This window comes from Pteronotus mesoamericanus, unplaced genomic scaffold, assembly GCF_021234165.1.
Source record: "Pteronotus mesoamericanus isolate MK-2021 breed Mesoamerican mustached bat unplaced genomic scaffold, CSHL_Meso_final scaffold_232, whole genome shotgun sequence".
NCBI classification, from domain to species: domain Eukaryota; kingdom Metazoa; phylum Chordata; class Mammalia; order Chiroptera; family Mormoopidae; genus Pteronotus; species Pteronotus mesoamericanus.
In genome coordinates, this window is record NW_026555311.1 from 1,657,539 (window position 1) to 1,684,145 (window position 26,607).

General features: G+C 39.2%; 1 protein-coding gene across 1 annotated transcript in view; it reads left to right on the forward strand.

Moving 5' to 3' along the window:
* The first annotated feature begins 12,142 nt into the window (after positions 1 to 12,142).
* Positions 12,143 to 26,607, forward strand: part of ADARB2 (adenosine deaminase RNA specific B2 (inactive)) — a 427,885-nt gene continuing 413,420 nt past the window's right edge. Inside the window, exon 1 of the mRNA XM_054591585.1 lies at positions 12,143 to 12,242. Within this exon, the coding sequence (XP_054447560.1) occupies positions 12,143 to 12,242 (100 nt within the window). The remainder of the gene's footprint in view (positions 12,243 to 26,607) is intronic.

Genomic DNA, 26,607 nt, shown 5'->3' on the forward strand with positions numbered 1-26,607 from the left:
TTTGTGTAGACATAGTTTTCAATTCATCTGAGTAAATACAAAAAAAAAAAACAGAGAGAGGATTATATGGTAAAAGTTTGGTTAGTCTCTTAAGAAACCACTAAACTGTCTTCCCACTTGCAATGAGGGAGAGTTCTTGTTTCACATTCTCACCAGCATTTGTTGTTGTCAGTGTTCTGGATTTTTGCTGTGACAGTGGAATCTCATTGTTTGAATTAGCATTTCCCTGATAACTTATGATACTGAGCATCTTGTCATATGCTTATGTGTCATCTGTATATCATCTTTGGTAAGGTGTCCATTCAGATATTTTTAATTAGATTTTTTCTTGTTGTGGAGCTTTAGGAGCTCACTGTGTTTTGGATACCAGTTCTTTATCAGATATATGTTTTACAAATATTTTCTCCCAGTCTGTGGCTTGTCTTCTTTGCTTTTGAAAGACAATTTTGCTGGGTACAGAATTCTAGATCTAACAGATATTTTCTTTCTACACTTTAAATATTTCACTCTCATTTTCTTGCTCTCATTGTTTCTGAAGAGAAGTGTATCGTGATTCATATCTTTGTGCCTCTCTACATAAGGTGGTTTATTCCTCAGCTTCTTCAAAAACTTTGTATTTGATTTTCTGCAGTTTAAATGTAACCATAGGTGTGAATTTTTTATATTATCCTGCTTGGTGTTCTCTAAGCTTCCTAGATCTACAATTTGATGTCTGTCATTAACTATGGAAAATGCTCAGTCATTATTACTGCAAGTATCTCTTTTGTTTATTTCTTTTCCTTCTGTTATTTCCCATTTCTTTCTGGTAGATTCTCCTCTTTTTTTCCTTCCTGATACTCCTCTATGCTTTCTATAATTGTCCAACAGTTCTTGGATATTCTGTTGTCTTTTTTTCTTTTTTCTGTCTGTATTTCAGTTCAGGACATTTCTCTTTATATTTCTTTAAGTTCATTGATTCTTTCCTCAGCCATACCCAACCTATTGATTAATGCATCGAAGGTAATTCTTCATTATGTCACAGTGTTTTATATTTCTAGTCTTTCCTTTTGCTTTTTTCTTAGTGTTTCCATCTTTCTGCTAACATTACCATCTGTTCTTTTATGCTGCCTACTTTTTTTATTAAAGACTTTAGCATATTAATCATGGTTGTTTTAAATTCCTGGTCTGATAATTTCATCATCTCTGCCAAGTCAGGTCTGGTGTAGCCTCTGCCTCTTTCAACTGTGTTTGTTTGTTTGTTTGTTTGTCTTTTAATGTACCTTTTATTTCTGTTGTTGTTTAAAGCTGAACATGATGTACTAAGTAAAAGGAACTGAGAGAAATAAACTTTTGGTGTGAAGGTTTATGTGTATATGGTCAGGAGTTAGTCCAGGCTCCCTGCTTTCTGTGGCTGAGGTGTCAGAGGCTAAATTGTCCTCTAGTGGTCTTGTCTGATCTCCTCCATGGTTTTTGGGTTTCCCTAGAGACTTCTTTTTAGATAAGGGCTGAGGTGTGCACTGCTCTTTTCAGTTGTGTCCCTTGTTAATAGACATGAGCCCTACTGACATGACGGGGAGGGGTGTGGGGAAGGAGATTTGCTGTACCACCCTTCAGCCCTAGGATTACGAATTAGGTCAGCCTTTTAGTGAGCCTCTGACTGTACACTCCAACCCTCACCTGCGCTTCTCACTTATTTTCTCCCTTATTAGAGACAGGATGGTAGGGGCGGCTGCAGTTGGCTATTTCCTGTCCTCCAGGTTGGTTAGGCTCTGTTTAAGCCCCAGCATGTGAGGCTCAGGCTGATAGTTTCCCCTGAGCCAGGCCTGTTGAAGAAGGAACAAGTGCTCTCCCCTGCCTTGAGGTGGTTCCTTTCCCCTCCTCCCCTGCTGGAAGCACAGAAGGATGTTTCTCTGATCTTCACTCTGAGCACTTGGCAGGGTTCCTGCAGGCAGATCTCACAATATTACGGGTCCCCCCATGACTGGTTCTCCCTGGAGTTTTCATCTCTCTGACTTGTCCACATGGAGCCTCCAGCGGTTCATCAGTTCTAGTCCACGTATCCCACTCACCTGGTTTCCCAGGGTGTCTGCTTCTGGTTCCTGCTCCAGTAAACTGTGGTTCTCTGGACCCACCTGGCTCTCTTTCTAATCTGGGTGACAGTGATTTGCCCTGTGGCCTCACCTCTCTGACAGATCTAAAAAGAATTGTTAATTTTTTGTCCACTTGGTAAATATTTTAAGAATGAGACCTCACCAATTTATTTTAATGTTTAAAAAATGAATACACACTTTACCATAATGACTCAATTATCAAATGATTTTATTTTTCCACTGTATTTAAAGATTAAGGAATCTAAACAGCAATATATTCAATTATTAATATGGCAACTTTCAGAGAAACAAATGGTCATTTTAGTCATAAAATTTGGAGGTCCTTATAAAATTGCAATTACGGAATGCATAGTAATATTTTTACTGTATTTTTAAACATAGTTTTAGAAAAATAGAAATATGTTTACAAATGACAGGAGTCATAAAAATATTAAAATTATAGAAATAACATCATACATGTAGATTGTAAATGTAAGATTAAATTTTCCAAGTTGCATCACTCAAATTTTCCCTTTTTAAAAGGAATACCATATTAGCATATTTTCCTTCATTTTTCTCAAATTGTTTCCAAGATACCAAAAAAAAATTGAACACATTTTAATAGCCCAAAGTGGTTTTCCTTTTTCAATCTTTGCAAGAGAGGCCAGAATTCATTATTGCTCTAATTAGGGGCCTCTTGACTCGGTTTTTTCGGTGGTGTGGCGTCTTATCCCCTGGGAGATAGCCGCTGACAGGATAGATCAGAAGCCTGAGCTGCATTGAAATGCAGAACAAATGCAGCTGAATACCTGCCCTGGCTCTTGGCAGGCTCTGCTGCTACTAACAATTACCAGTGACAAGAGTAGGGACACTGGCACAGTGGGGAGGCCTGACCCAGCATGCAGCTCATTTTGCACCACGCTTATTCAGTATGGCCCTGCCCTGTGATTTCCCCTGCACTGTTACACACGAGCATCTACACAGCCACACCTTTACTATGTCCCCAGTTGCCAGCATTGGCAGTTTGTCACATCTATTGATTTCACTCAAACTGCAATTCACATGGATCTCTGTCCGTAGACCTGAGAAAAGCCCATCTCCCTCTAAGTGCTGGTGGTTGGCTCTTGCGGACCACAGGCCATCCCTAAGTGCTCAATGGAATCCGGGGGAACTTTAAACAGACCTGTGGTCACTATCAGGGGACAGCCAGGCTGCTCCTAGGCATCATAAATGTCAATATGCCCTTAGGACTGCATGTTACCTAGGACAACAAACTGTCACCAAAGTTATGAAGTTTGCACTGTTGAATTCCCTGCTTTCCATGACAATACTATGCCAAGATGACTCACAGGAAAGTGAATACCATCAATAATGCCCCCGCCCCCTGTATTTTTGTATAGAGACAGAGTACTCACAAAGCTCACGGGAGTATTCTTAATGAATGCAGTCTGTATAAATCTAACCATCACATAGTATGAGATAAAAACCCAAGTCCTTATTTTGCAAATAAAAAAACTAAGGCTCACAGACTTACATAATTTGTCAGTTTCACAAAGCTAATCAGTGGCTTAAGTGAAATTTGAATTCAGGTCAACTGGGCTGAAAATCCCACCATGTCTGTGTCTCCCCTATGAACTTGTCTCAGAAGAACTTGTTTGTTTTCCCAGATTTCAGTTTCCCTTGTATTCAGTTCTTTCTCTTGGAAAGTTCCTGAATTATCTCCTTCTTCTTTCTGTATGCTTTCTTCTTCAAAGGCTTCAAATGCCCCTCCCATTTCTTTTCCAAAATACTTTGTAATGACACTTTATGGTGAAGAAAAGAGTCCTATAAAAAGAGAGATATGAGTTAGTAATCATATTCCTTTAGGGCCCAACTTGTGCTAGTTTACAACCTATCCTGGGAAGAGGAAAAGGAGTTCAATCACTTACATCTGTGTTATACAGTGAAAGGAAAAATTCCGACCATCTGAATGCCATGAACATATTCCCATAGTCACAATACTGCAGTGAAAAGTGAACCTTCGACACTGCCATCAATGCAATGCCATGAGCTCACTGGAACTCTCAGCATTGTATAACAAATGCAGACCCATCATTAGCATGTGCCAAGCGCTGGTGTAAGTGCTTTACAAACATTGACTCATTTCAACTTCACAGCAGCCTTATGAGGTTGACATTGGTGTGCTCTGCCTTCTGCTAGTGACAAGTCTGCTGGCCCTGTCCACTGTGACCTGAACACTACACTCTGTCCTGCTGTCCTGCTCCTGAGTTGTTGAAGCTCCACAGTGCCTGTGGATCCATCGGGTGTTTTGTAGACAAGGGCTGGCTCAAGTCAATAACAATGTTTTCTTGTATTTGCACACAGCTTTCCACTGCTCCAAAAACTTTTATAAATCTCACCTCATTTGATCCTGACTATGATGCTTTGAAGAAAGCATACTTCCTCCAGCACAGAAAGAAGGCCCAGGAACAAGGAGTCTAAGCTCTCCAGTTGCAGACTCCCTACCAGGGCCTACTCCCAGGATAGAGGTAGAAGTCATAGATTGCTTCATAAATAATTTGGCTAAGCACTAAATGTATGAAGAAGAAAGTATGTGAACAAGGTACTGGAAGGACTTGCTGAGCTCTGGAAGGGCAGATTCATGCTGAGAAAATGTCAGAGATACCTCCAAGAACTCCAGGATGATTGTAGTGTTAAAAACCACAATGAGGACTGAGGTGGTCCAGAATTAGGGGAGAACAGCTTCATTGAACAGAGGTTTTGATAAAATGTCTTTCTTTCCCTTTGGAAGCAGAGGGAGAACTCCCCAGGAGGGTGTTTTTCTCCCACTTGGTGGACAGGTCTGCTCAGTCCTCTCCTGCTGTGTTTGTTCTCTTCACTCCCATATCTCTTTTGAGATGGGCTGGTAGAGTGATGAGGGTGCTGCCATTTTTCATGGAAATGAGTAGGGGATAAATTATTGTCCCAATATATAATAGACCTAACAGCAAGGACTGTTCTATGTAGATCTAGGGTTTTGATTGGTAACAGACTAATACTACATTTTCTGGATTTTAGACATAGGAACTACAAATATGCATATTACATTGACAGATGATAGCAAAGCTAGTTAGCTGAAGAAGGAACTTTGTCACATACTGGTGCATAAATGTCCTCTTACTAAATTGTGTTTCTTCCTAATATGTCTGGTCACCGTCCATGAGGACCGCATCTACCCAGTGGATTTTACTCACTGTGACACACCTGCGAGCTGTCTCCTGTGACTGACAATGTAACTCATACGTAACCTCAGAAGGACAGACTGCAGGACAAACCCATGCTGAGGGTCTTCATGGACTCACCTTGGGCCTGGTTAGGGAGATCAGGGTACAGGTGCAGGGGTTTCAGGAAACAAGGACCTAGGGCTGTTTAGTACCCCAGTTTCCATCCTTATTCTGAACCTGATAAGGAACCCACCTCTATTTTTCTTCTAGTATTTTCCTAGCTGTTTCTCTCCCAAGACCAAGAGTAGGAAATTACGATGCATATTTTTTTTTAAATCTCTTCCATACATGGTCAAAAGATCCTGGTTCAAACCATTGGAACAAAGGGACAAGTAGCTGTCCTTCCTCTTCTCTGCCTGTGATTATTGTAGGCAGAGGTAAGGAGAAGACCATTTCAGTAATGAATTATGGTTTTATAACATATGCACAGCCTATGTCCCAGATAATGGGATAACCCAGGAACCCAGAGGAGGAAATGAAGTGTTTAGACTTTAAACATCTAGGTAGAGAATTAAAAATAATTCATTACATTAGACTAGCCCGGCTCAAACTACAGAAATGTATTCCTGACAAGCTTCCATCCCTTCCTTTCAATGTATTACATTGATTAACACCCCAAACCATTAATCCCATCTGTGTTTCATTTTCTTCCTTTCTTTATCCTGTCAAACAGCACTCTGGGGATATGACATTGTTCATTTTGAAAATCACTGGTTCCAAGAGAAGACTTGGAACAGAAAAAAAAAAAAGGAACTCTTTGAACTGTATTGGTTTAAAATGCAAGGGAAAAATATAAGATGGGGTATGCATTAATGAAGCTTTAAATGGTGGTAATTCTTTATGATTCAGTAAAATATTAAGGTTTTACATTTCAGAAACTAGTAACCAAGGGCACTTTAAATGTAAATATAAGTAATTGAATTGATCTAGGATATTGAAAAGGAGTATTTCAGGCCATCATTTCTCATATCCTGCACAAATATTTAGTAGTAAAATACCATACTTTATTCTATGCAAAGGTCACAGAAATCATAAAACACTGATCCTGGACATTGTCCTGTGCTGGCAGACTAGACTATCTAGAAAACACCTTGTGTCTGTAGGAAGAAATGGAATCAGCTGTTACAATTAGCCCAGAGGAAAGATTGATGGTGCAAGGTCACCTGCGTTGCATAATAGACGAGCGGTGATGCTGCAGGACCATGGTCTCATGGGCTTTTTTAATCTCAAAGACCATCCCAATTTGAATTCTTTTTCCTGGTCATGGGGAAGACGACCATAAACATCTTAAGTGACTTTAGCATTTCAGATCCATGTACAAAGAACTTGGCATATGTGCTCTTATCTGATGTTTATACAACTCTGTGGCTATCTCCCCTTATTTTACTGAAGAGGCTTGAGAGTGTTAAATGCCTTTTCTAAGACTAAACATAGTAAAATATGTAAGCAGAATTTGAAGTTTGGTCCTGTGGTAACAAATTTTGGATATTTATTCTGTTTACCTGTATTAGTCATTTAAATAGTAATACAGATATTAAGTAAGTTTTAGCTTGAAGATGTATCGTTGACCCTTGAACATGCATGGGTCCACTTCTACAGGGATTTTTTTCTATAAACACCCGTACTGGTTTTGTTCTGCAGTGGGGGGTCCACAGATGCAGGTGGCTAACTGTATGCATTGTTCTACATTATTTTATATAAGGGATTGAGCACCTGCAGATTTTGGTATCTATGGGTAGGTCCCCAAGCCAATCCCTACAAACATGGATGGACAACTTAAAATTTTGGGGACTCAAAATTTATACATAGATTTTCAATTGCAAGGGGATCAGCACCCCAAACTCCTGTATTGTTCAAGGGTCAACTTTGGCAAATTAAAATCTGATGTTGACCTATAAAGGAAACTGTATGCCAACATTATTTGACCAAAATTATATGCATATATCAGAATCATGTGAACCCTGAAAAAAAACTTTGCAATCTTCTCAATGCTGTGCTCATTCAGGAAATTGATGTTTGCCTTCATTATTCTTTCAAATCATAGGCATCCCTAGGAGAAAGAAAAAGAACAGAGAAAAAAATAGTTGTAGTTGAAAGCTTTGTCTAGAGCGCATTTTCACATTCAAAACTTTCCTTGTCTCCAGACCTCTCCGCAACCCCTCCATCCTTGCCAGCTACTTCCATCCCCTGGGATGAGGATGTGAATAAGGATGTATGATGTGAGGATGTGAATAAACATGTATTATCTCAATGTATGATTTTCCAATACTTCCAGGGCTGGTGCTCAAGTTCTTTGATGTTAGTTATTTATACTTAAGAACAATGGCTGAAGATGAAAGCATGAAGACTCCCTCTTGAGCTATTTCTCTGTTTGTGAAGAGTAATAATTTTGTGCCGTAGGTGATGATGTCATGAGCTGGCAAAAATGAATATCTCAGGGACCCTTTGTTCTGTTCTTTCCCACCCCCCCAAAAAGGGGAAATTGTCAGGAAGTAGAGCAAATAGTAACTAAAATTCAAATTGTAAATAACCTACAATGGTTGCTGTGGGTATTCTTGTTTGTTTTTGGAAACCTATAAGAAACTAAGTTAAATAGATTTTTAACTGAATGGAAATACAGACACACTGATTAAAGAAGTAGAGTCATTATAAATTGATATTAACCATCGACAGTGAGTCAGGAGGCTATACGAGAGCACACAGGAGTGGGAGAGGGGACTTGTGTTTTGGTCGGGAAGTGTAATCACTCTGACCACGTGTCTATGTGCAGACCTCAGGTTCCTCCTTTGCTGAAATAGAAGGTAAGATTGGCTATGTGAGTCTATGAGATTTTTTGATACATGTTCTTTCTAGAATTCATTGGGACATTCTAACCAAGCCTTGGCTCTGCCTTTATCTAGTAACGCAGCATTGGTCCAGACACTCTAACACTGAGGGCCCTCAGGGTGAAAATGAGGGTGCTAAGGTCTTTCCTGTCCACATCTTCAGTTTGTTCTGAGAAAGGAAGATAAAGGTGGAGTGCTTGAGGGTGATAAATACATGCGCTCTCCAGCTGCGTTTAGTAACAGTGAAAGTCACAATCAGTGCCGCTAGCCAGCTCCTTACCCCTTTACGTACACATCTATATTTGGACTTCCCCAGATATCTACAGATGTCCAGATACCCACCTTAGTATAGATATCTAGATATACATGTAAATACATAAATAGATATGAAATATTTATGTATTTTATGTATTTATAAATTACACACACACATATACCTCACTGAAGCTCAGAGTCACTATTTAATACATTTTCACCTCTCTCACACAAGGCTTGTAGAAGTTCACAACATACCAAATCTCACACTTTAGCACAAACACTAATAGGGCAAAGTGCAAAACGTCACAGGCTGGACAGTTGGAAGGATGCAAGTATAACCCTACACTTGACCTTAGTGACTTTTGGCAAGTTTCCGAAGTTCTCTGAGCCTCAGCTTCTTCATCTGTAAAAGGAATTTAGTTTCAGTTCTGCTCTCACAGAGGGTGTATGTGTATGCTTGTATGTGTGTGTGTGTGTGTGTGTGTGTGTAAATGAAACAAGATTCTATAATAAAAAGTAACCTTAATGATGTACTTTGAGAAAATAGCAAATATTATCATGACATCACTTCTGTACCCAGTTCAATGTTTGAATAACAAACATGTGGACTTCTTCCATCATTCTTAGGGTCTATGCAGAGATGGTCATTAAAGCAACAACAAAACCAGTATACATAATAAGCAATTGCAGTTGTGATAAGAGTGATGATGAAAATCTTGGGGTACTGTGGGTGAGCACATGGGGAGACCCTATCCAGTCTGTATTGAAGGCACAGCTTTCTTGGCACAGGGTCAAAATCTAGACTTAAGGACCAACTTCCTCCCTCCAGTCTGGAACCCTGGTGTCTGCTCCTTGTCCAGCTTCCCAGCTGACAGGTTAACTTAGGGGTCATAGCTTTCCCTAGGACCCCCACCCAGTATTTTGTCCCTTGGGGAGAGTAGGGTCTGTTTCAAACTGACTTAAGACACATAAGAGATATCTCCTGATGGGCAAAAAGGTAACGTGGGCTCCTGACCTTCTTTCAGCTTCTGCTCATCATCATGTTAGGCTGCCAAGCTATGGTGAAGTCTAGGAAATAGACAAAAGGCAAAAGGCTCATGGGAAGAATGGCAGATTGTCAGCACTGCTCATTTAATGCCATCCTTGGGTGAAAATATTTGCAATCATGAGTGAGCCTCTTCTTTCAAGGCCTTTCCACCTGTACAAAACAAACTTTGCCACACCATCATTTTCACCTCATCTATTATGTATTATCTTATGCAAGGTAAATAAAATATGGAAAATAGCACATACATATGATAAAATTGTTTGCATAAATTATACCAAAAAAATTAATGAATTGGAGGAAACGTAATGACTAGCCAAAATTTGATCTTAACCAGCTTCCAAATGAGGATCTAAACTAAGTGTTAAAAATCCAGATTTCGACCTTGTTGCCCCAACCTCACTAAAATCATAAGCAATGAATGTCTAAGCCAGAAGCGGTACTCTCTGCCCCCCATGCCACGCTCCAGTACAGGGAGGGTCAATATATACAAGCCTCCAAGGAAGCACCTTTGCCCGTGTGAAGGCGGGATTCAGGTGGGACCGTAAATAAATACCCAGAGCCTGGGAGGTGACTGTGTTAGTCAGTGATGTTGCCTAAAACATCTTCCCCTGATATCTCAACTCAGAGAAAGTTTTCAGCAGAGCAAATCTGGGTCAGTGCAGGTGTATCATAGGCAGCTTACAAGTTTTGCAGGCCGAGTCCTGTGGCTGCATTTCTGGATACAGCTTATGCCTTCAAATATCTTTTATATTATAGAGAGCGAGTGGGCGAGTCATGCACTTTCCAACATTCACTAGGAATTGCCAGCAGCTTTAAGCTGTGCTATTGGTGGAATGAAACCACTGAACACGGCACGGGCAAGAGACCTGATTCGATTGTACCTATCTATCTGAGGTGAGGCCTCTGAGGCCTACCCATAATATATGCTCATTTTTTTCAAATTATTTACTGGATGGATTGACTAAAAAATCAGAGAGTGGTTCACATGGGCTACTCACCAAGTATGGATAAACAAAACAGGCAGTGCTGTTAGTATCCCCATTTCACAGATGAGGAAACTGAGACCTCTTTTACATTACTTGCCTAAAGTCAGGGAGTGGAGCTAGGAATTGAATTTAAGTGTTCTCTCTCTCTCTCTCTCTCTCTCTCTCTCTCTCTCTGTCATCAATGAGCCACGACCCATCAGAACATCCTAATTGTTTCTAATGTTCCCTAGAGGAATTATCTTTTCTTATATATAAAAAAAAATCTGGAAATTTCCAGGCCCATAAGGAGCTTGAAAGAATGCATGTAAAGTGGTAAATAATAGAAATATTTGTGTGCAGTTTTCATATCAACTGTTAATGCTTGCTAATGACTTTTAAAGTGGATTTTTTCCAAACCATTACTATTATAATTAATAGCTTATGTGATTTAAATGCAAAATGCTATGATTATGGCTGGGTTCTTTTCCTTTGTATATTTTCTGTAGACTTTTCAGGGTTCCATAAGCATAGTCCTAAAAAAAAAATAGGATAACCCTGAATAAAATGTTCAAAACTATTTCAATTTGTGATCCACCACCTCAGAAATATTACTTTCATCCAAATGTTGCATTTGGCACTATAACTATTGGATGGAAGCACTGTCTACCTTTCATTTCATTGTTCCCTAAACAGAAAGACACACTGAAATCCCACTTTAAAAATCAGACTCATATCCAAACACCTCTATGCAATATTTCTCTTTTGCAAAAGGAATAGCCAAGGGACATAAGGCAGGGGGCGGGGCGGGGGGGGGCGCGGGGGGAAGCAAACAAACAGGCAGACTCTGAAAAATGAATGCCCTTAAGAGGCTGTCTCAGGGGAATTGTAAATCTTAGCCCCCTTCTGAGGAAGCAAGGTCTCCAAATTTCTCAGAGAGAAATTTCCCCCCTTGACACCACAAGCATTGCAATGAATTAACTAGTTATAAACTGTTTGGTTGGAGAAACAGTCGCTGCATGTGGCTGAGAGCGCAGAAACACAGTGTGCTGTCCGTTTTGTCTGAAGCTGGAGCCTAGATCCCGGGGCAGATCCCTCCTGCCAGCTGTCCCCCAGGCTCCTCCCGGAGACGCTGGCTCTGCCGTGCGGCTGTCCCTCCCTCCGTGCAGCCTCCTTCTCCACCGGCTCCTGGGCAGCTCCCTCCATCCAAAGGGGAGCTGAGTTTGCAAGCTGACAGAGAATGCAAAGGGCTGGTGGTGCTGATGTCAGAGCCAGCAGACAGTTGCGATTGGATCTAATTAGACTTTGCAGCAGCAAATAGACAAGCTCCCTGCGTGATTGGCTTCAAAGTGGCTGGTGCCCAACAACTAGCAGAGGTGCCAAAGTAGAAGCCCTGCGTGCAGAGCCCAGACCAGGAGAGGCCGGGGGAGGAGGAGAGCAGAGCGCCGAGGCTGCCAGCGCACCTTGCCTTCGTGGCTCCTAGAGGTTGGCACTCGGGCTCAGACCACAGGCTTGCAGCCCAGAAACAAGTGACAGAACAATTCGAGACACAAGGAGCGAGAGGAGCCGCGTGAGTGCTTGGTCGTAAAAAGTGAGCCCGATCCCTGATTTGCAGAAGCAGAAGCATTTAGCAGAGGTGGCAGCCGCGGCAAGAACAACAAAGGTGAAACTGATTGAGAGAGGATTCCTGTCCTGTTCTACTTACCGAGTTTCGGCCATGGCATCGGTGTTGGGGGCCAGCAGGGGGTCCGGAGGGCTGAGCAGTCAACTCAGATGCAAGTCTAAGAGGCGGCGGCGGAGGAGGTCCAAGAGGAAAGGTAAGGACCTGGTGGTCAGAGCGGAGCGCCTCCTGCTAACTCTCCTCTCTCTTCCGCGGTCCTCTGGTCTGTGGGCTTTGCCTGTTTCCAGCAGCTTCCCTTTGGGATACGGTGGGATGTCAGTGTAGAGCAGAGTACTTGGGAGTTCAGACCCCTTTGTAAGTGTCAGGGGGCTTTTGCCAGCCCACCCGGGACAGTGAACAGAGAGGCGGGTTCAGGAAAGCGTTGGCTAGGGGCAAGTGAGGAGGAGGATGGGGGCAGAGGAAGGGGCTATCCCTTTTCCTGGAGGATGGTTCTCTCCCTGGTCACTCCAGGCCAAAAGCACTGCCTCTGACCCTCTCAGAGGTAATATTAGCACACGGTGCCAAAGGAAACACTCACTGAAGCCAGCATCCTTAAAAACAAGGTTCAAGACCTCGTGCCAGCCTTTCCATCCAAATTGTCTTGGAGGAAGGAGTGGGCAAAACCCTGGCAGTCGCCTCTCCAAATTGGCTGACACTTTCTACTGAGTGTGGTTCCCATTGTTTGTAAACACTAGGACCTACGAAGAGCACAGGCTCATCCTGGGGGAATAAGCAGAAATTAATCCAAGAAAGAGAAATAGGCATTACAGCTTGTTGGGGGGGGGGGGGCGGTGCAGAAATTGCAAAGCAGAGAGGAGAAAGAACAGCTGATGGCAGGTTACTACTGACACACTGTCATGTTGGTGCCTTGTTACTGATATTCCTGGAGATCAGCCGCCCTGAAGTTAGTTCCATCTCCAGCCCAAGGCTTCCACAGAGCAGCTGATGTAAAATCAGCAGTTGCTCCAAGTGGAAAGGCAATGTTCTAAAATGCCAGCACAGCCTGTGCACACCTTGTAAGGGTGGAAAGTCTCCTGCTACTGCCCCTCCTTCCCAGTAGGAACTGGTTACGGACAGCTCCTTGTTATGAGTCTGCAGGACAAAGTTCAGTTCTTATCATGATTTGAAATTGTGTTGAATTTTTTGTTAAGAAAGTGAATATAGAGCCCTAAAGAACAGTTGGAAAGACACGACTAAAATGTATCAGGTTTTCCAGGTTTGCTGCTAAGACAGGATGCATCGTTCCGTAGGGCTGAGGTTGTAAATGCTCTCCCAAGAATTTTCATCTTTCCAGTGGCCGAAGATAAGTTCATGCCACCTCTTCCTAACTGCTTTCAGACAGTCCTCAAGCCCTTCACGATTTCTTCCAATAACAGAAACTAGCCAGACAGTTTGAATACATAACACCAATAACAAACTGTCGTTAATTAGGGGCACATGTCAGGACCGCAAGAACCAAGAGACAACTTCCTTGAAAGATTTCAGAGCCTTTGGTTTCCAAACGGGAGTGATTTTATAATTCTAGTTCGACTAAGCTGATAAAATAAATGCCAGGCATTCACTTTGTCATCTGAAATTTCATTTTGAAACAGATCTGTTACTGTCTTCCAAAAACACCATGAACAAAAAGTGACATCGATATTGAGAAAATCACAGAATTTAATAAGTATAACTTTTAAGATGGAAAAGGAGACATTAACTTATGGACTTAAGGTGTTCATGTTTTCCAATATTTTTGTTTAGTCTATTGAAATATTTAAAATTAAAGAGTATCGAGTAATATTTCACAATAAAGCAATTTATAGAAATAAAATATATACTGATAGACTTTAATGCCTTTCTCTAAGTTCACTTTTTTACTTTTGACTATTAGTCATGCTAGCTTAGAAAGCGTTCATTCGGGAAAAGAAAACCAAGAAACCCAAGGAAGATTTTATTTACTAGAAACTTAACCATAACAATTCCAAATAAAATTTTGATATGCAAAATTGCTACACCCTGGTTATTTTGAATATACCAAGTCTCTTAATCCTCATAGCCAAAAGCTGGAGTGAGGAAGGTTATCAGGATGATATACTAATTTCTACTATGCACAGAGATATGTGTGGGTGTGAAATTTCCTGTGGCATCTGATGACTGCTAGCTTGTCAGGGAGGAGAGTCAAATCAAACTACTAAACATCCACTTTTTAGAGAAAAGCTAACAATGTAAATGTATGTGATCAACTTAAAAGAAAACATAGCAATTATAGGACACATTAAATATTATCTGCATTTTCCTGGGAATGGATCAGTTTATGTATAATTCCAAGTGATTACAGTTGCTTGGATATTATTTTTTCACTTCTACGAGGACAATGGTGAATTGAAATTATGTTCTAATATTCATGAATCTTAACATCAGTAATTGAATAGACTAGCCTCAGCCTTTAAGCTGATCAAATATTATAACTCTATATTTGTCATAATTTAAAATCCAGGTGTGTGTGGATGGAATTTTAGTAAGGCTCTATTAAGTACTAACAAAAGCTACTGACTATGAGCACCAGTAAGGGCTCTTTTTATAGGTAAATAAGCTAAGATAAATGTTAAACTTTTTTTGCCAATGATATTTATTTTACCACCTATTCTAATGAACGAGAGTCATTTTGGAAGGTGCATTGTAACTTTTAGTTTCCCAGTGCTGGGAAATGCTGTCAGCTTTCTATACACATCCTCTAAAAGTGGATTTGGTATGATTTTTTAATTACCTTTTTATTGTCAAAAAAAAAAAACTATGGGTTCTGAAATAAAAACTCTGTAGCTACAGCTTAAGTGTGAAATTGATGCAATACTTCTATTAATAAACATGATACATAGTCTCAGAAATGAAATATTTTCCTGTCTTAGGTGTTTTTTAGTCACCATACCACATGGAAAGCAGTATAATCTTTAGAGATCAAAAAAATATATATAAAAAAATCTTACTAGTCAGAACCTGCATTTCTCTCAGATAAACTTTAAAGGAGACAGACGCTCAGAGTGAACCCTCGCCCACCCACCAGTTAATTCCCTTCTGTTATTTTATCAAGACCTGGCTGTACAGTTTTTGCACCTCCTCTGTGTGATATTTTTTGTGTTCAAACTTTCTTTTAGAAAGTATTATGAATGATTTACATTTTCTGTATAAATAAGAAATGTCCAAATTTGACTTTTGTGGTGGGAGGAAAACAGGCAGCTATAAAAAAACTGGAAAATACAAGGAAATCATCTAATTTTTATACATGTGGTTTAGAAATATCCGCTCAAACCCCATGTAACATGTGAGAGACACGTAGGTTTATTCTGCTTCTGTTGCATTCAGAAACATTGACAAAATGCTGGAAGCACTGGTCGTTTATAGAGACTTGGCTGCTCCCTGGTCTCGCTAGCTGCCCGCAGAGCTCAGAAACCTGGGGACTGATCTTTACTTTATAGTTCTGGGCAGAATTATGCATAACCAAATCCATGCTGTGTGGTTCTATTAGAGTTGTCTGCTGGTATTCAAAAAGAACTGAACCTATGGACCTTACAAAAGGTAAAGTGTGCGAGGCAACAGATTGATACATCTATCGCACATCAATGTTTCTCTCCCTTCTTCCCTTCCCGTCACTCTAAAAATAAATAAATAAATTCTTTTAAAAAGGCTTATATTTTAACCTTATAACAGAAGTAAATATTTAAGGTTTTTTAAATTAGTACTTGTTCTAGTGGGCAGAATAAGAGGCAATATTCATCAGAGCAGTGTCGAATATAAAGAGAAAACATTTAAAATTTTATCCGTTGAACTCTGAACCATTGGATGCCTTCAGGATAATAGTCTGAGGAATTCTCTAGGTGTATTTTTAATTATTAAATAGTACATATATTTTGTTCCATATATTTTTGTTCTTTTATGAGCATAGTTTTCCTAAAAGAAACTATACATTAGCATGAAATGCATTCTCTAAATAATAAATATATTGTATATTTGATTCATTAGTACACATAATATGTAAAATGACTGAAGTTTCTGGAAATTTTTTTAAATCACTCTTTTAATGCAAACGTATTTGGAAATGATTGAGAACTAATGCCAGTTTAACTGAAAACATGACATAAACAGGAGGATGGGATTTTAAGTAAGGTGCATTCATCAATCACTAAAAGCAGGAAAGGGAAGAAACTTTGGCGAACTATTAGAAATGCTGTATAAACAATCACTTATAAGCCAGTCTAATTGAATTTGTGCACTGGCACATGACTTCTCTTTTTGAGGCAGTTAACAGCAAAATAAGTTAACTCTTGAAATTTAGATATTGTTCCAGTGTGATAGGCTACACAGAGTTTTAGAAAAGTGAAGGTGAATTTTGGAAATACCAGCCCAAAGTGTATCTCTGTAAAAGTGAGCTGATGAGCCACAGGAAGGTGGGAGAACAGGCTGGGTGCTGAACGCTGTGAAATATACATAAAAAGCTGGCAAAAGCTGCAGAATAAGGTGGAGCAGATGGATGACAGAGGCAGGCTTGTTGTGAAATGAAGTTCCATGAAAAGTTAATGAAATAGAAGGAGAGTGCCAAGGATGGAGGTGGAGAGGCTATGTAGCTCTGTACCCTCTGCCATGCCAAACGAGCCAACATCCGTGTGGCAGTGGGGACGCAGGTCTTCTGCTCCACAGCCACACAGCCCGCTCGCCCGACTCACCTCACCCTCTGACAGCTCGGAGGAAGGCCTGGATTGAGTGATAAAATTAAATTGATTAAACAGTTCACCATCATCTAACAGTGCAGGGGTTTTTTTTCTTTTGCTTTTTAGAATTTGTATTTACCTTTGGTTTCTGTGACGTGTAATAGCAGCGATTTTAGATTGCTTCAAGGGCATTAGATACGATGAGTGGACGTGAATTTAGAATAAGAATATGAGGTTCGTGTATCCATAATAGTGGCGATTTGGTTATTGCAGAAGTACTGTCCCAGAAGAGTACTATGTAAGGAAATGCAGAATTAGGAAATTGAACTTTTCCTTTTTGAGGGATGGGAAAATAACTTGTGCTGTGAAAGCATCCAATGTTCAATTTAAATATATATATCGCATGTTTGTTGTGTATGTATTATGTACACATACATACACAGCAAAGACAGTTCAAACACTTGAGCAATTTTTATATCTGTTACTTCTTTTTCTAAAATGCTAGAAAGTGGTCAGTGTTTTTGGAATATGAACAGTTTTGGGCAACTTGTAAAACCAAAAATGATTACACTACTTTGTTTTTCATCACTTAAATAAACTCTGCATTGGTAAATTGGGCTCTTAGTCACTACCAAACAAGATTTTTAAAAAGATATGTTTCCACATGATAAGCAAAATTTTAAAAGCACTGATTACAGCCATTTCAAAACTAAAAATAATAATAATGATAATAAAGCAAATGCCAGGTTAAATATGAAAAGCACAATTGTCCTTCATAAGATAGTCAAACTATTGAGTATCAGCACTATTCATGTGGCTACATATTGCAAGAAAAAGCTACATAGCAATGCATAGCCTGAGGTATGGCCAAAAAAATAAAAAATACATATTGTTACGTGTCTGTAACTCGAGTGAACCTAAATTAATTTGTATCTTTTCAATTAAATGTGTTTCCTCCACTGAAATACAGAAATACATGCCGTTAAATACTTGATTATACAAAGAGAATTATTTATTCTTAGCTGTTAATATATTTAATTCATTTTACAATGTACTTTTATCAAATGAAGGGACATTACTTTCAAAAAGAAGGGAAACAAGGCTGCTTACATCTCAGTCCACATGTAAGTCTAACATGCTCCTGTGAAACCTTAGAAACAGGAAAGGGAGATGCTTTTGGAAATTTAAAAGTGTATGTTCTTGTACTTGCATATGTGACACTCTCAGTTCTAAAACATCCCTATTTGGAGATTAAACTTCTATTTACCTGATTATTTCATTAAAAAGGAGTGGGGGATAAGGCATCCTATTTCTTGACTTTGTTTAATCAGCAACAGTAAATGTGGCTCTTAGAATCCTGAGTCTCCTGCAAATTTATGAGTGAATTTCGTTTCCCAGGAAATGCATCACAGAATTAGCAACCTAAAGAAAGATATGTTTGCTTTTTAGGAGGGAGGTCTATAATTTCCCCCAAAATAAACTTGGCCACTTGCAAAAACAGAAGATTTTTTTTCTAAAGAATAATAAATATTTGAAAATAAAGAGTGAACCAGAGTTCTTGCATCCTCTCTACACACTGTGGCTATTTAGTCATTTTTAAAATTCTGGTTACAGGTATTAAGCATATAGGACTGCAAAATAATTTCCTTTTGTTATTTTATTGATGGAGAAGGACCACAATTGGTATTTGGTTTTTGGTAACAGAGTGTCTAGGAAATGTCATCTTTGTGTCATAAAACACACGTACATGAATTCACTATGATCTGTTTTAAATTATGAAAATTACCAAGAGTTAATGCTAACATTTTTTAAATCTCAAAAACTAGCAAACAGATAACATAAATGTTACATTCATGTTAAAGAGGAGATTTCATGCTCGATTAAGAAATAATGTCCATAAATGGAGCGTTTACCTAAACAATGCAAAGAAGCATTTCTGTTTAAGACAGAACAGACATATTCCTAGGCTTAAGTGACTTGTAAATTTTAGAGCATTACTTTTGAATCCCTAAGAGATGAATTTTGAAGGCTTTTTAAAGATGTGTACACTTAAAGTGACAGGGTTGAAGGTGGCTGATAGAATTGCTTCGATGCAGAGCGGGTCGTTACATTCACATGTTTGTGTAACCGCTAATGCACTTCCAACATGAATGCTCACAGTAGCTGGTCTGAAATCGAAAAGATCCACCTCTGCCTCTACACCTGTATGATCAAAATCTCCTTTAGATTAGAGGGAGAAGTTGCCAGTGGAGACAAAAGGTGGAATAGGGCCGGTACTATTTCTAAAGTAAACTATCTCCTCACTTTAGCTAAAATCTGATTACCTCCATCCTACTGAGCACTTTTATAATGGTGCCCACAGAGAACTTATTTACAAGAGAGATCAAGGTTCCTTTCTGTTGCTGTGGCTTCACCATTTGAATAATAAATAAAACTCATATTGCTCAGAATATATTAGCAAACCCTCTTTTCTGGAGTTTCCACTCTGCGAAGTAAATCTTACACCTAAATGATAGCTCAACACTTCCACATGATTTGCACATAATAGAAAGTGTTTCTTTACACGCCTCAACCAGGATGTGCATTGAGGAATTTTATAGATTTAATTAATCTTTGCTGCTCCATTTAGTTTCGATGAAACCTCCGATTCTTGTTTCCTACAGCCGACAGATGGAAGATCTGCCTCATCATTTTGTAATGTCTTCCGTGATTTCTCAAATATGTCTTCTCAATGTGGTATTAAAACAGAATGGTGTTGCCTCCGTTCTCTGAAGCTGGGGGAGCCGGTCACTGCTGATAAATGCTCACCCAAATTCCTTCCACGGTTAAAAACAAACAAAAAAGTGGGGGTGGTGCTGTTTCTAAGAAGCAGGACTTGGGAACCAGAATAGACTAGCTCAAAGCATACACCCTGGACACTAATAATTGATTTAAACATGATTTTATCAGGCTAAGTCCATCAAAAGTACACAGATTTCCTCTCTTGAAAATGAATGCAATATTTCCTAAAAAGTTTAATTGCTTTTGCAAAAGTGCAATTTAATAAACATGACAGAAACGTCAACAAAATAGATGTTGACCTCCTGTGCACCCAAGTCTGGCTGGGCTCACTCATCCCTGTCTATAACAGATGCTCCGCTCGCATTTGGCTCATAGCTGTGGAAATAGATGTGTCCTTAAAGGAAACACACGTTCTCTTTTTATTAAGCTGCATTCTGACCTGAGAGCTGAAACAAAATGAGCCCGAGCTCATATACTATCTGGCATGTACAACTTAAAGATAAAGGATTTTTATAAATTTAGGTAGGAACAAAAGAATGTTAAAATTATACTGTTTACTATTCCTTGAGATAAATAGAAACATACAGGGCCTAATTTAACCACAGACATGAAGATATTATATTTGTGCTTCAACTCTAAATTTTAGCACTGTAGATGGAATGTGTAAAGGACTATCCAGATTCTAACAGAATTCTAACAGAAAGTGATTTTTTTCATTTAAAACACATGGTTCAAGGAGAATTTTTTTTTAAATCAGGTGAGTCCACGCTGCTAATTTTCTTCCTGAAGAAGAAACGATTTTGAAATAAAAATTACTGCTACCTCCCTAGGAAAAATACCAGGATAAGCAATAGCTTTATTTAAAAAAAATAAATAAACAAACAAACAAACTAGAAGTCAGGGTAATGGGAACTACACAAACTTTGAAAGCCATTGAAAGATATTGAACTAAGAGATACAGTTCTGATGCGCAGTAAATGTTACTCTAGTCCTTACACCATTCCACTGTCAAGAACTACAGATGGGAAGCTGTTCAGCACTGGCTGAAATTCAGGGACGTAGCTACTCATTAAACATTTAGAATGACAAGGTTATTCATTTTAGATCCAACACATTTGAGAGTTCGTATAATTTTATGTTATTACTTGAGGTTTTCATCCAATTATTTTAAGAAATAATTTGGACTTTTATATGTAGGTAATGAATGGAATTCAAGCCATTAAAAATTACATGTGTGTGTTTTTTGTAGATTCCTAATACATGCATACAACATATAGAGAGAACAGATTCAAGCATTTATTAAAATAATGAATATTGAAGTACTAAAAGATTCTCTAACACTGGAACAGCAAAAGTCTAATATATACTCATTTTTAGATAAACATTTAAAAAATTATGTAAAAAGAAAATTTTGCCCCTAAATTTCTGAGAGCACAAATGCCTTGAGAAATAGTGAAAAACGGCCTCGGCTTATGACCATGCTTTCTGGTATTGAGGGAAACATTAATTGTAAAAGTTTTAAAACAGTATTTTTTAAAAAAATTTTCATAGTTTACACACAGAAGTGAAATAAATCTTTTATTGTCTTTGATACTAATAAAAAATAATCTGTCCTCTTACATCATAGAACAACAGAGAAATGAAAACCATGGTGGTAGGAAGGGATTTTAGTAGGGGGTCAGGAGGGAGGTGAGAGAGACAGAGGCAGAGCGTCAGAGACAGAGAGCATCGGAGAAGGGAGCAAAGAAAGAAAATGCCTCGGAAGTCTCCTTTTTCCTGTGCTCTGTTCAGAGTTCCTCTTCCTGCATTGTATGCGCTGTATCTTCCGAACAGAAGGGGCTCTTGACTTAAAAGTATAGGGCAGGCTATCTAATTCTGCTGTTTGTAATTTTGCCTTAAATATTATATGTATATTCAGACAAGGAATGATTTGATGTGTGTAAGTACCATTTATTCATTTGCAAATACATCTCCTCAGGGGCCTACTATGAGCTAAGCAAGCAGCTGAGAACAAAACACAGGAAAAAAAGTTAGCAGGATCCTTCTCTCTGAGCTTAGATTGCATATGTGGATACAGATATATGCATGCAAATCAAAACAGAAAAAAAAAAAACTTCATGAAGCCAGCACAGTATTAGATTCTTGGGAAACTGTTTTAAGTACAAAATACTGTCATTTTTTTTTATAAAATTGGATTTCTATTGTATTTATTCTATTATTCCAGGTGAAACTCCTGTATAAAAACTAAATCATTAAACTATAAACTCCTCAAGATTTGAACACTTTATTTCCTCCACAGTGTCAGAACCTAATAGCTGGTCAATTAAAACCCATTGGAAAAATTGATTTCTTTTTTGAAATAAAAATTGCTTCAAGAAATAACCAGAACAATGTAGTAGAAAGGAACATTTTCTAAAAAGGTACTGTACAGATCCTATGAGCCATAGCAGTTGACATAGGGAACATGCAACGTGGGGACATGCATGGGGATGATGTTCATAAACCATCTTTGGGATGATGACAACTAGGGATGAATGTGTCTTCCCTAGTTCTTGTTTTGCAGAATTATCTGCAGGCCTTGCTATGTGTGTGCAGTGACTGCTCCAGGATGGGGGTCATGATGAGGTGTGTGCTCCCAGAAATGAGCACAGTGGCCACCACATCATAACCATCAATAAATAGCTGCTGTAGATTAATTATAAGATGCAGATGGCAGATTTATAAAGGGCACTGTCTGGTGTATCTTTAAGTCATTGCCACATGAATTTGAATTTATTCATTCAACAAACATTGATGTGTCACCTCTATGTGTCAGCTACAGTTTTAACTGATAAGAATGAAGCAGTAACAAAAGCCCTGAAAATGTTCTTTGAAAGAGCTAGAGAGCACATGTCAACTTGGCTCTGGCTTCTCTGTTGTGCATGTGGAAGAGAGAGGTTACAAAAACTCCTTCAGAAAGTTGTGGAGGCACAAAGCTTCTGTTGTCCAAACTGACCACACCGATTATTAGAACACTCATGGGCGTTTGCATAGATGGATGAGATGAAACCTGCAGACTCAGACAAATCCCACAGATGCTGTTCAGTGAGCAGCCCTCTGGAGCCCATTGCCCCTCACCTTGACCCTGACAAATTCTTCTCCTCCTCTCTCTCCTGAGCCTCCAGCTTGGGTGTGCAGACACACCCCCTTTTGCCTGGAGGTTGCACATTGGTCTTGAATCCCCCATACCTGTTACTGGTGCTGCACTCCTCTTTCTAGAAAAGTCCAGGCACTGCCCAAGTACTCAGCCACCATCTTGCTTCCCGGTTCACAAAAATTCAACTCTTTCCTCATTGCTGAGGACAAGCATTGTGTGTGTCTGCATGATACAAAACTGTAGCACCAGACCAAGAAAAGTAAACGTGGCATCTAGCTTGTGATGTGGCTTGACATTCTTTACAACCAAGAATGTCATCTCTGCCTAGACATCATGGAAACTAGGACATAGGGTGTCATGTCCATTCAATATGTGGACACTTCATAAAAAAGATGAAAGTCACTGAACTTGTCTCTTGTTTCTTTTTAGATAGCATGTTTCTTGGTCTTTCTTATTTCTTACCTGTTAGATAACTTTAGAATAATCTCTCTCCCTGTCTCTCTCTCCCTCCCCTTCTCTGTCTCCATCTATCTCATGTACATAAAGCAGGACACATGAAGAACCCATAGTCAATGTGCAGCACTAAAAGATAAAATTCCTTGGTGCATACAACTCATTTGGTCTACTCACTTTGGCAGTGTTTACACTGGCTGTAACCAGTAGGTCTAAATAATTATCTGTAGCCATACTTATGAATGTTTCCAAATTTGAACACTAGTGAAACAATAAAAATCAGAGTTGATAAAAGTGAAACCATACAATGAATTAAATGCTTCATACCATTTGTATATATTTATGTGTAATAACTTACAGATTCTACAAGCAGAAACCTGATATGAGCATTGTTACTTCTTCACTAGGACGGTTTTATCCTTAATCCATGTGGTTAAGGTAACTCTCTTTGCTCTTGACTCATCTAGACTTTCCTTCTTTCACTGTTCAATCTGAACTGATCCTTAAAAGTGTTTCCCAAGATGGGAGTCCTTGACTGTGACTTTCTACTCTGAAACATAACTTCCTTACATCGGGGTTCTTACCGCTAATATCAAAAACAACCTCTGTGTCTGAAAATAGCCAATTTTCACACACGAATGCAGAAACACTATCTTCTGTATCTGAAGCAAGTTCCCTTCCTCCAGAGTTCTCTCTTGGTGTTGCCCTGGGAGTGGCCTCTGGTCTTCGATGTGTTCTGTAGGACTTGGAAGCAATGCTATGTGGTTTGTCTTTCTGCAGTTTTGCAGGAAGGGATGACTTTCTAGTTTCGATTCATGTCAAAAACAAATCCCAGAATTAATGGAGAAAAAATATATAGGGCACTCCCACGTGACATCACTGGACACTCTGGTCCAGGAATGGGGGACATGGAGTTTACTTTATATCACAGGCAAAGTGTGTGAATGAAACAATTATGGGACCGGGAGTGTCTATTTTGCTGAATGATAGCCTCACCCAAAAGGTTAACAAACATAAGGGGGACAAATTCTGAAAGAGTCACGTAGTTGAGACTGACTCTGTCTGCCTCAGTGCTTCCAGCAAGCTTCTCTTGATTAGTCAAGTGCAAACCAGCCATAATGAGGCCACTCAACTGACTGCCCATTTGGCCACAGGCAATAAAAGAACTAAATATCAGTGACTAAAATTTATTGAGCTCTTCCACTGTTCTACTCCTGAAATTTGTCTTTGGTGCACCATTTATTTATCTATAAAATAGGAACAGTACTTTGAATTATAAGATTGTGACATATCTTTCACACACTTTTCATGTGTGTATGTAAACATATATTCAGACAGGAAATAACAGAATGGCTGTCATATTTAACTGACTTATAAACAAACTTGTAAGATAAAAATTTAGAATAGGAGAGGTTTTTGTACATACAGTATAAGTTAACTATACAAAAAGCCTAGACAGTGTATTAGTCTGCTCGGGCGGCCGTAACAGAGTGCCCCAGACTGGGCAATGTAAGCAGCAGAAATTTATTGTCTCACGGTTCTGGAGGCTGGAAGCTGAGAGCAAGGTGTGGCAGGGTTGGGCTCTCTTGAATCTCTCTCCTTGGCATGTAGATGGCTGTCTCCTCACTGTGTCCTCACCTGGTCGTCCCTCTGTGTGTCTATGTCCTGATCTGCTCTTATGAGGACACCAATCAGAATGCATTAGGGGTTACCCTAGTGACCCCATTTTAACTGAATCACCAATTTAAGGGCCCAATTGCCAAGTAAAGTTACATCCTGAGGTCCTGGGGGTTGGGGATTCAGCATATGAACTTGGTGGGGGTTGGGGGGGGGACACATCTCAGCCCACAATAGACCAAAAAAAAAAGCATAGTTCTATTCATCTTTAGAGACATTTCCTGAAGAGGAAATGATGATGTTAGATTGCTCACTCTTTCCAGATATATCGTCTCTACCTTAATAGGAGCCAGACTCATAAGTGAAACTCATAAGCTTCACTTTTATCACTATAATATCTCTAGTATATAAACTATAGTTTCTCTAGTAGATGAGAAATTCTTGTAGGATTGGACTAGCATCAGATTTGAATAAATAATGTCTCGAAAATTTTCCTTCATTATTTTGTCATGAGCATTGCCATCTAATGGTATGGAATTATGTGAAGTTTATTGTATTCTGGTTTTCTCCTTTCCTGACCCTCTGAAGATCTCTGTTTCCAGTTAGAGCCGTGTGAGATACCATGATTCTAAGAAGGGTTCCTTTCCACAGTGTAAATGGTGTGAGGATCACTTCCACCTCCCACTCACTGCTCTTTTTCCAAATGAAGTAAAATTAGTCCTGTGCTTGTCTTATTGGTAAGGAAAAGGATCCTAGGAGAGTATTAATTCAACATCTCTACCCTTATGGACAAAGGTAGAGAGAACCAGAGAGATCAGTGGCCACTTTGAAAGCTAGATAGTCCTCTGGTCTTCAAACACATGCTTTTGGCATGAAGGACCCATCACCCTGCTGTGGAATTGAACACATAGGTACAGAAAGGTTGTCAGGAGAGTGTGGGCCTCTGGAAGGAGGGAATTTTCAAGGTGAGGGTGCACAAAAGCAAGAGTAAATGTTCTCTGGGCAAAATATTCTCAGTGGCAAGAGTTCACTGCCACTGAGGGACCACCTGTGAAAACATATCAAAAGAATGTTACTGGTGCCCTCAAAGGTAGGATGTAAAGCCAGGATACAGAAGGGCTCATAGGAGAGTCTGGGTTTCCCTTTCTCAGGAAGATAGTAAATAGTGTGAAAACAGCTCATAATGTCTGAATAAGTACACATGAATGTCCTATATGTACATGTGTATGTAAATGTAGATTATATACCTATGTGTATGTAAGTAAATACACATTTATATCTCTATATACAGGATCTGGCATAAATAACGCCCCTTTTTATTACAAAATCATAAGCATATAATTCTGTAACGTAACAATATCACACTCAAGAACACCATATGACATTTTAGGTGACATGTTCATATTAAAACTATAAATTATTACACCTGTATTATTACCCTACCAACCACATTCAAGCAGGCCTTACTTCTGCCAGAACCTGTATACATTTCATTGTGCTTTTATTTGTTTAATTAGCATCAGTCACACAATTTTCTGATTCAAAGGTTAAAAAAAACCTTAGACTGTTGAACCAACTCAGACATTCACATGTTCATTGTTCAGATATCTACATAATGTATATAGAACTCCAAAGTAAATATTAATCATTGTACAGGTTAAAATATTTAAAAACCACTATGAATTAAGATTAGAGGTGTGGAAATTTTAATTCTATTTCTCAATAAACAAGTAGAAAAAAATAGGGCCCTGTCTGGTGTGGCTCAGTGGATTGAGCACCGGCCTGCAAACCAAAGGCTTACTGGTTCGATTCCCAGTCAGGGCACATGCCTACATTGCAGGCCAGGTCCC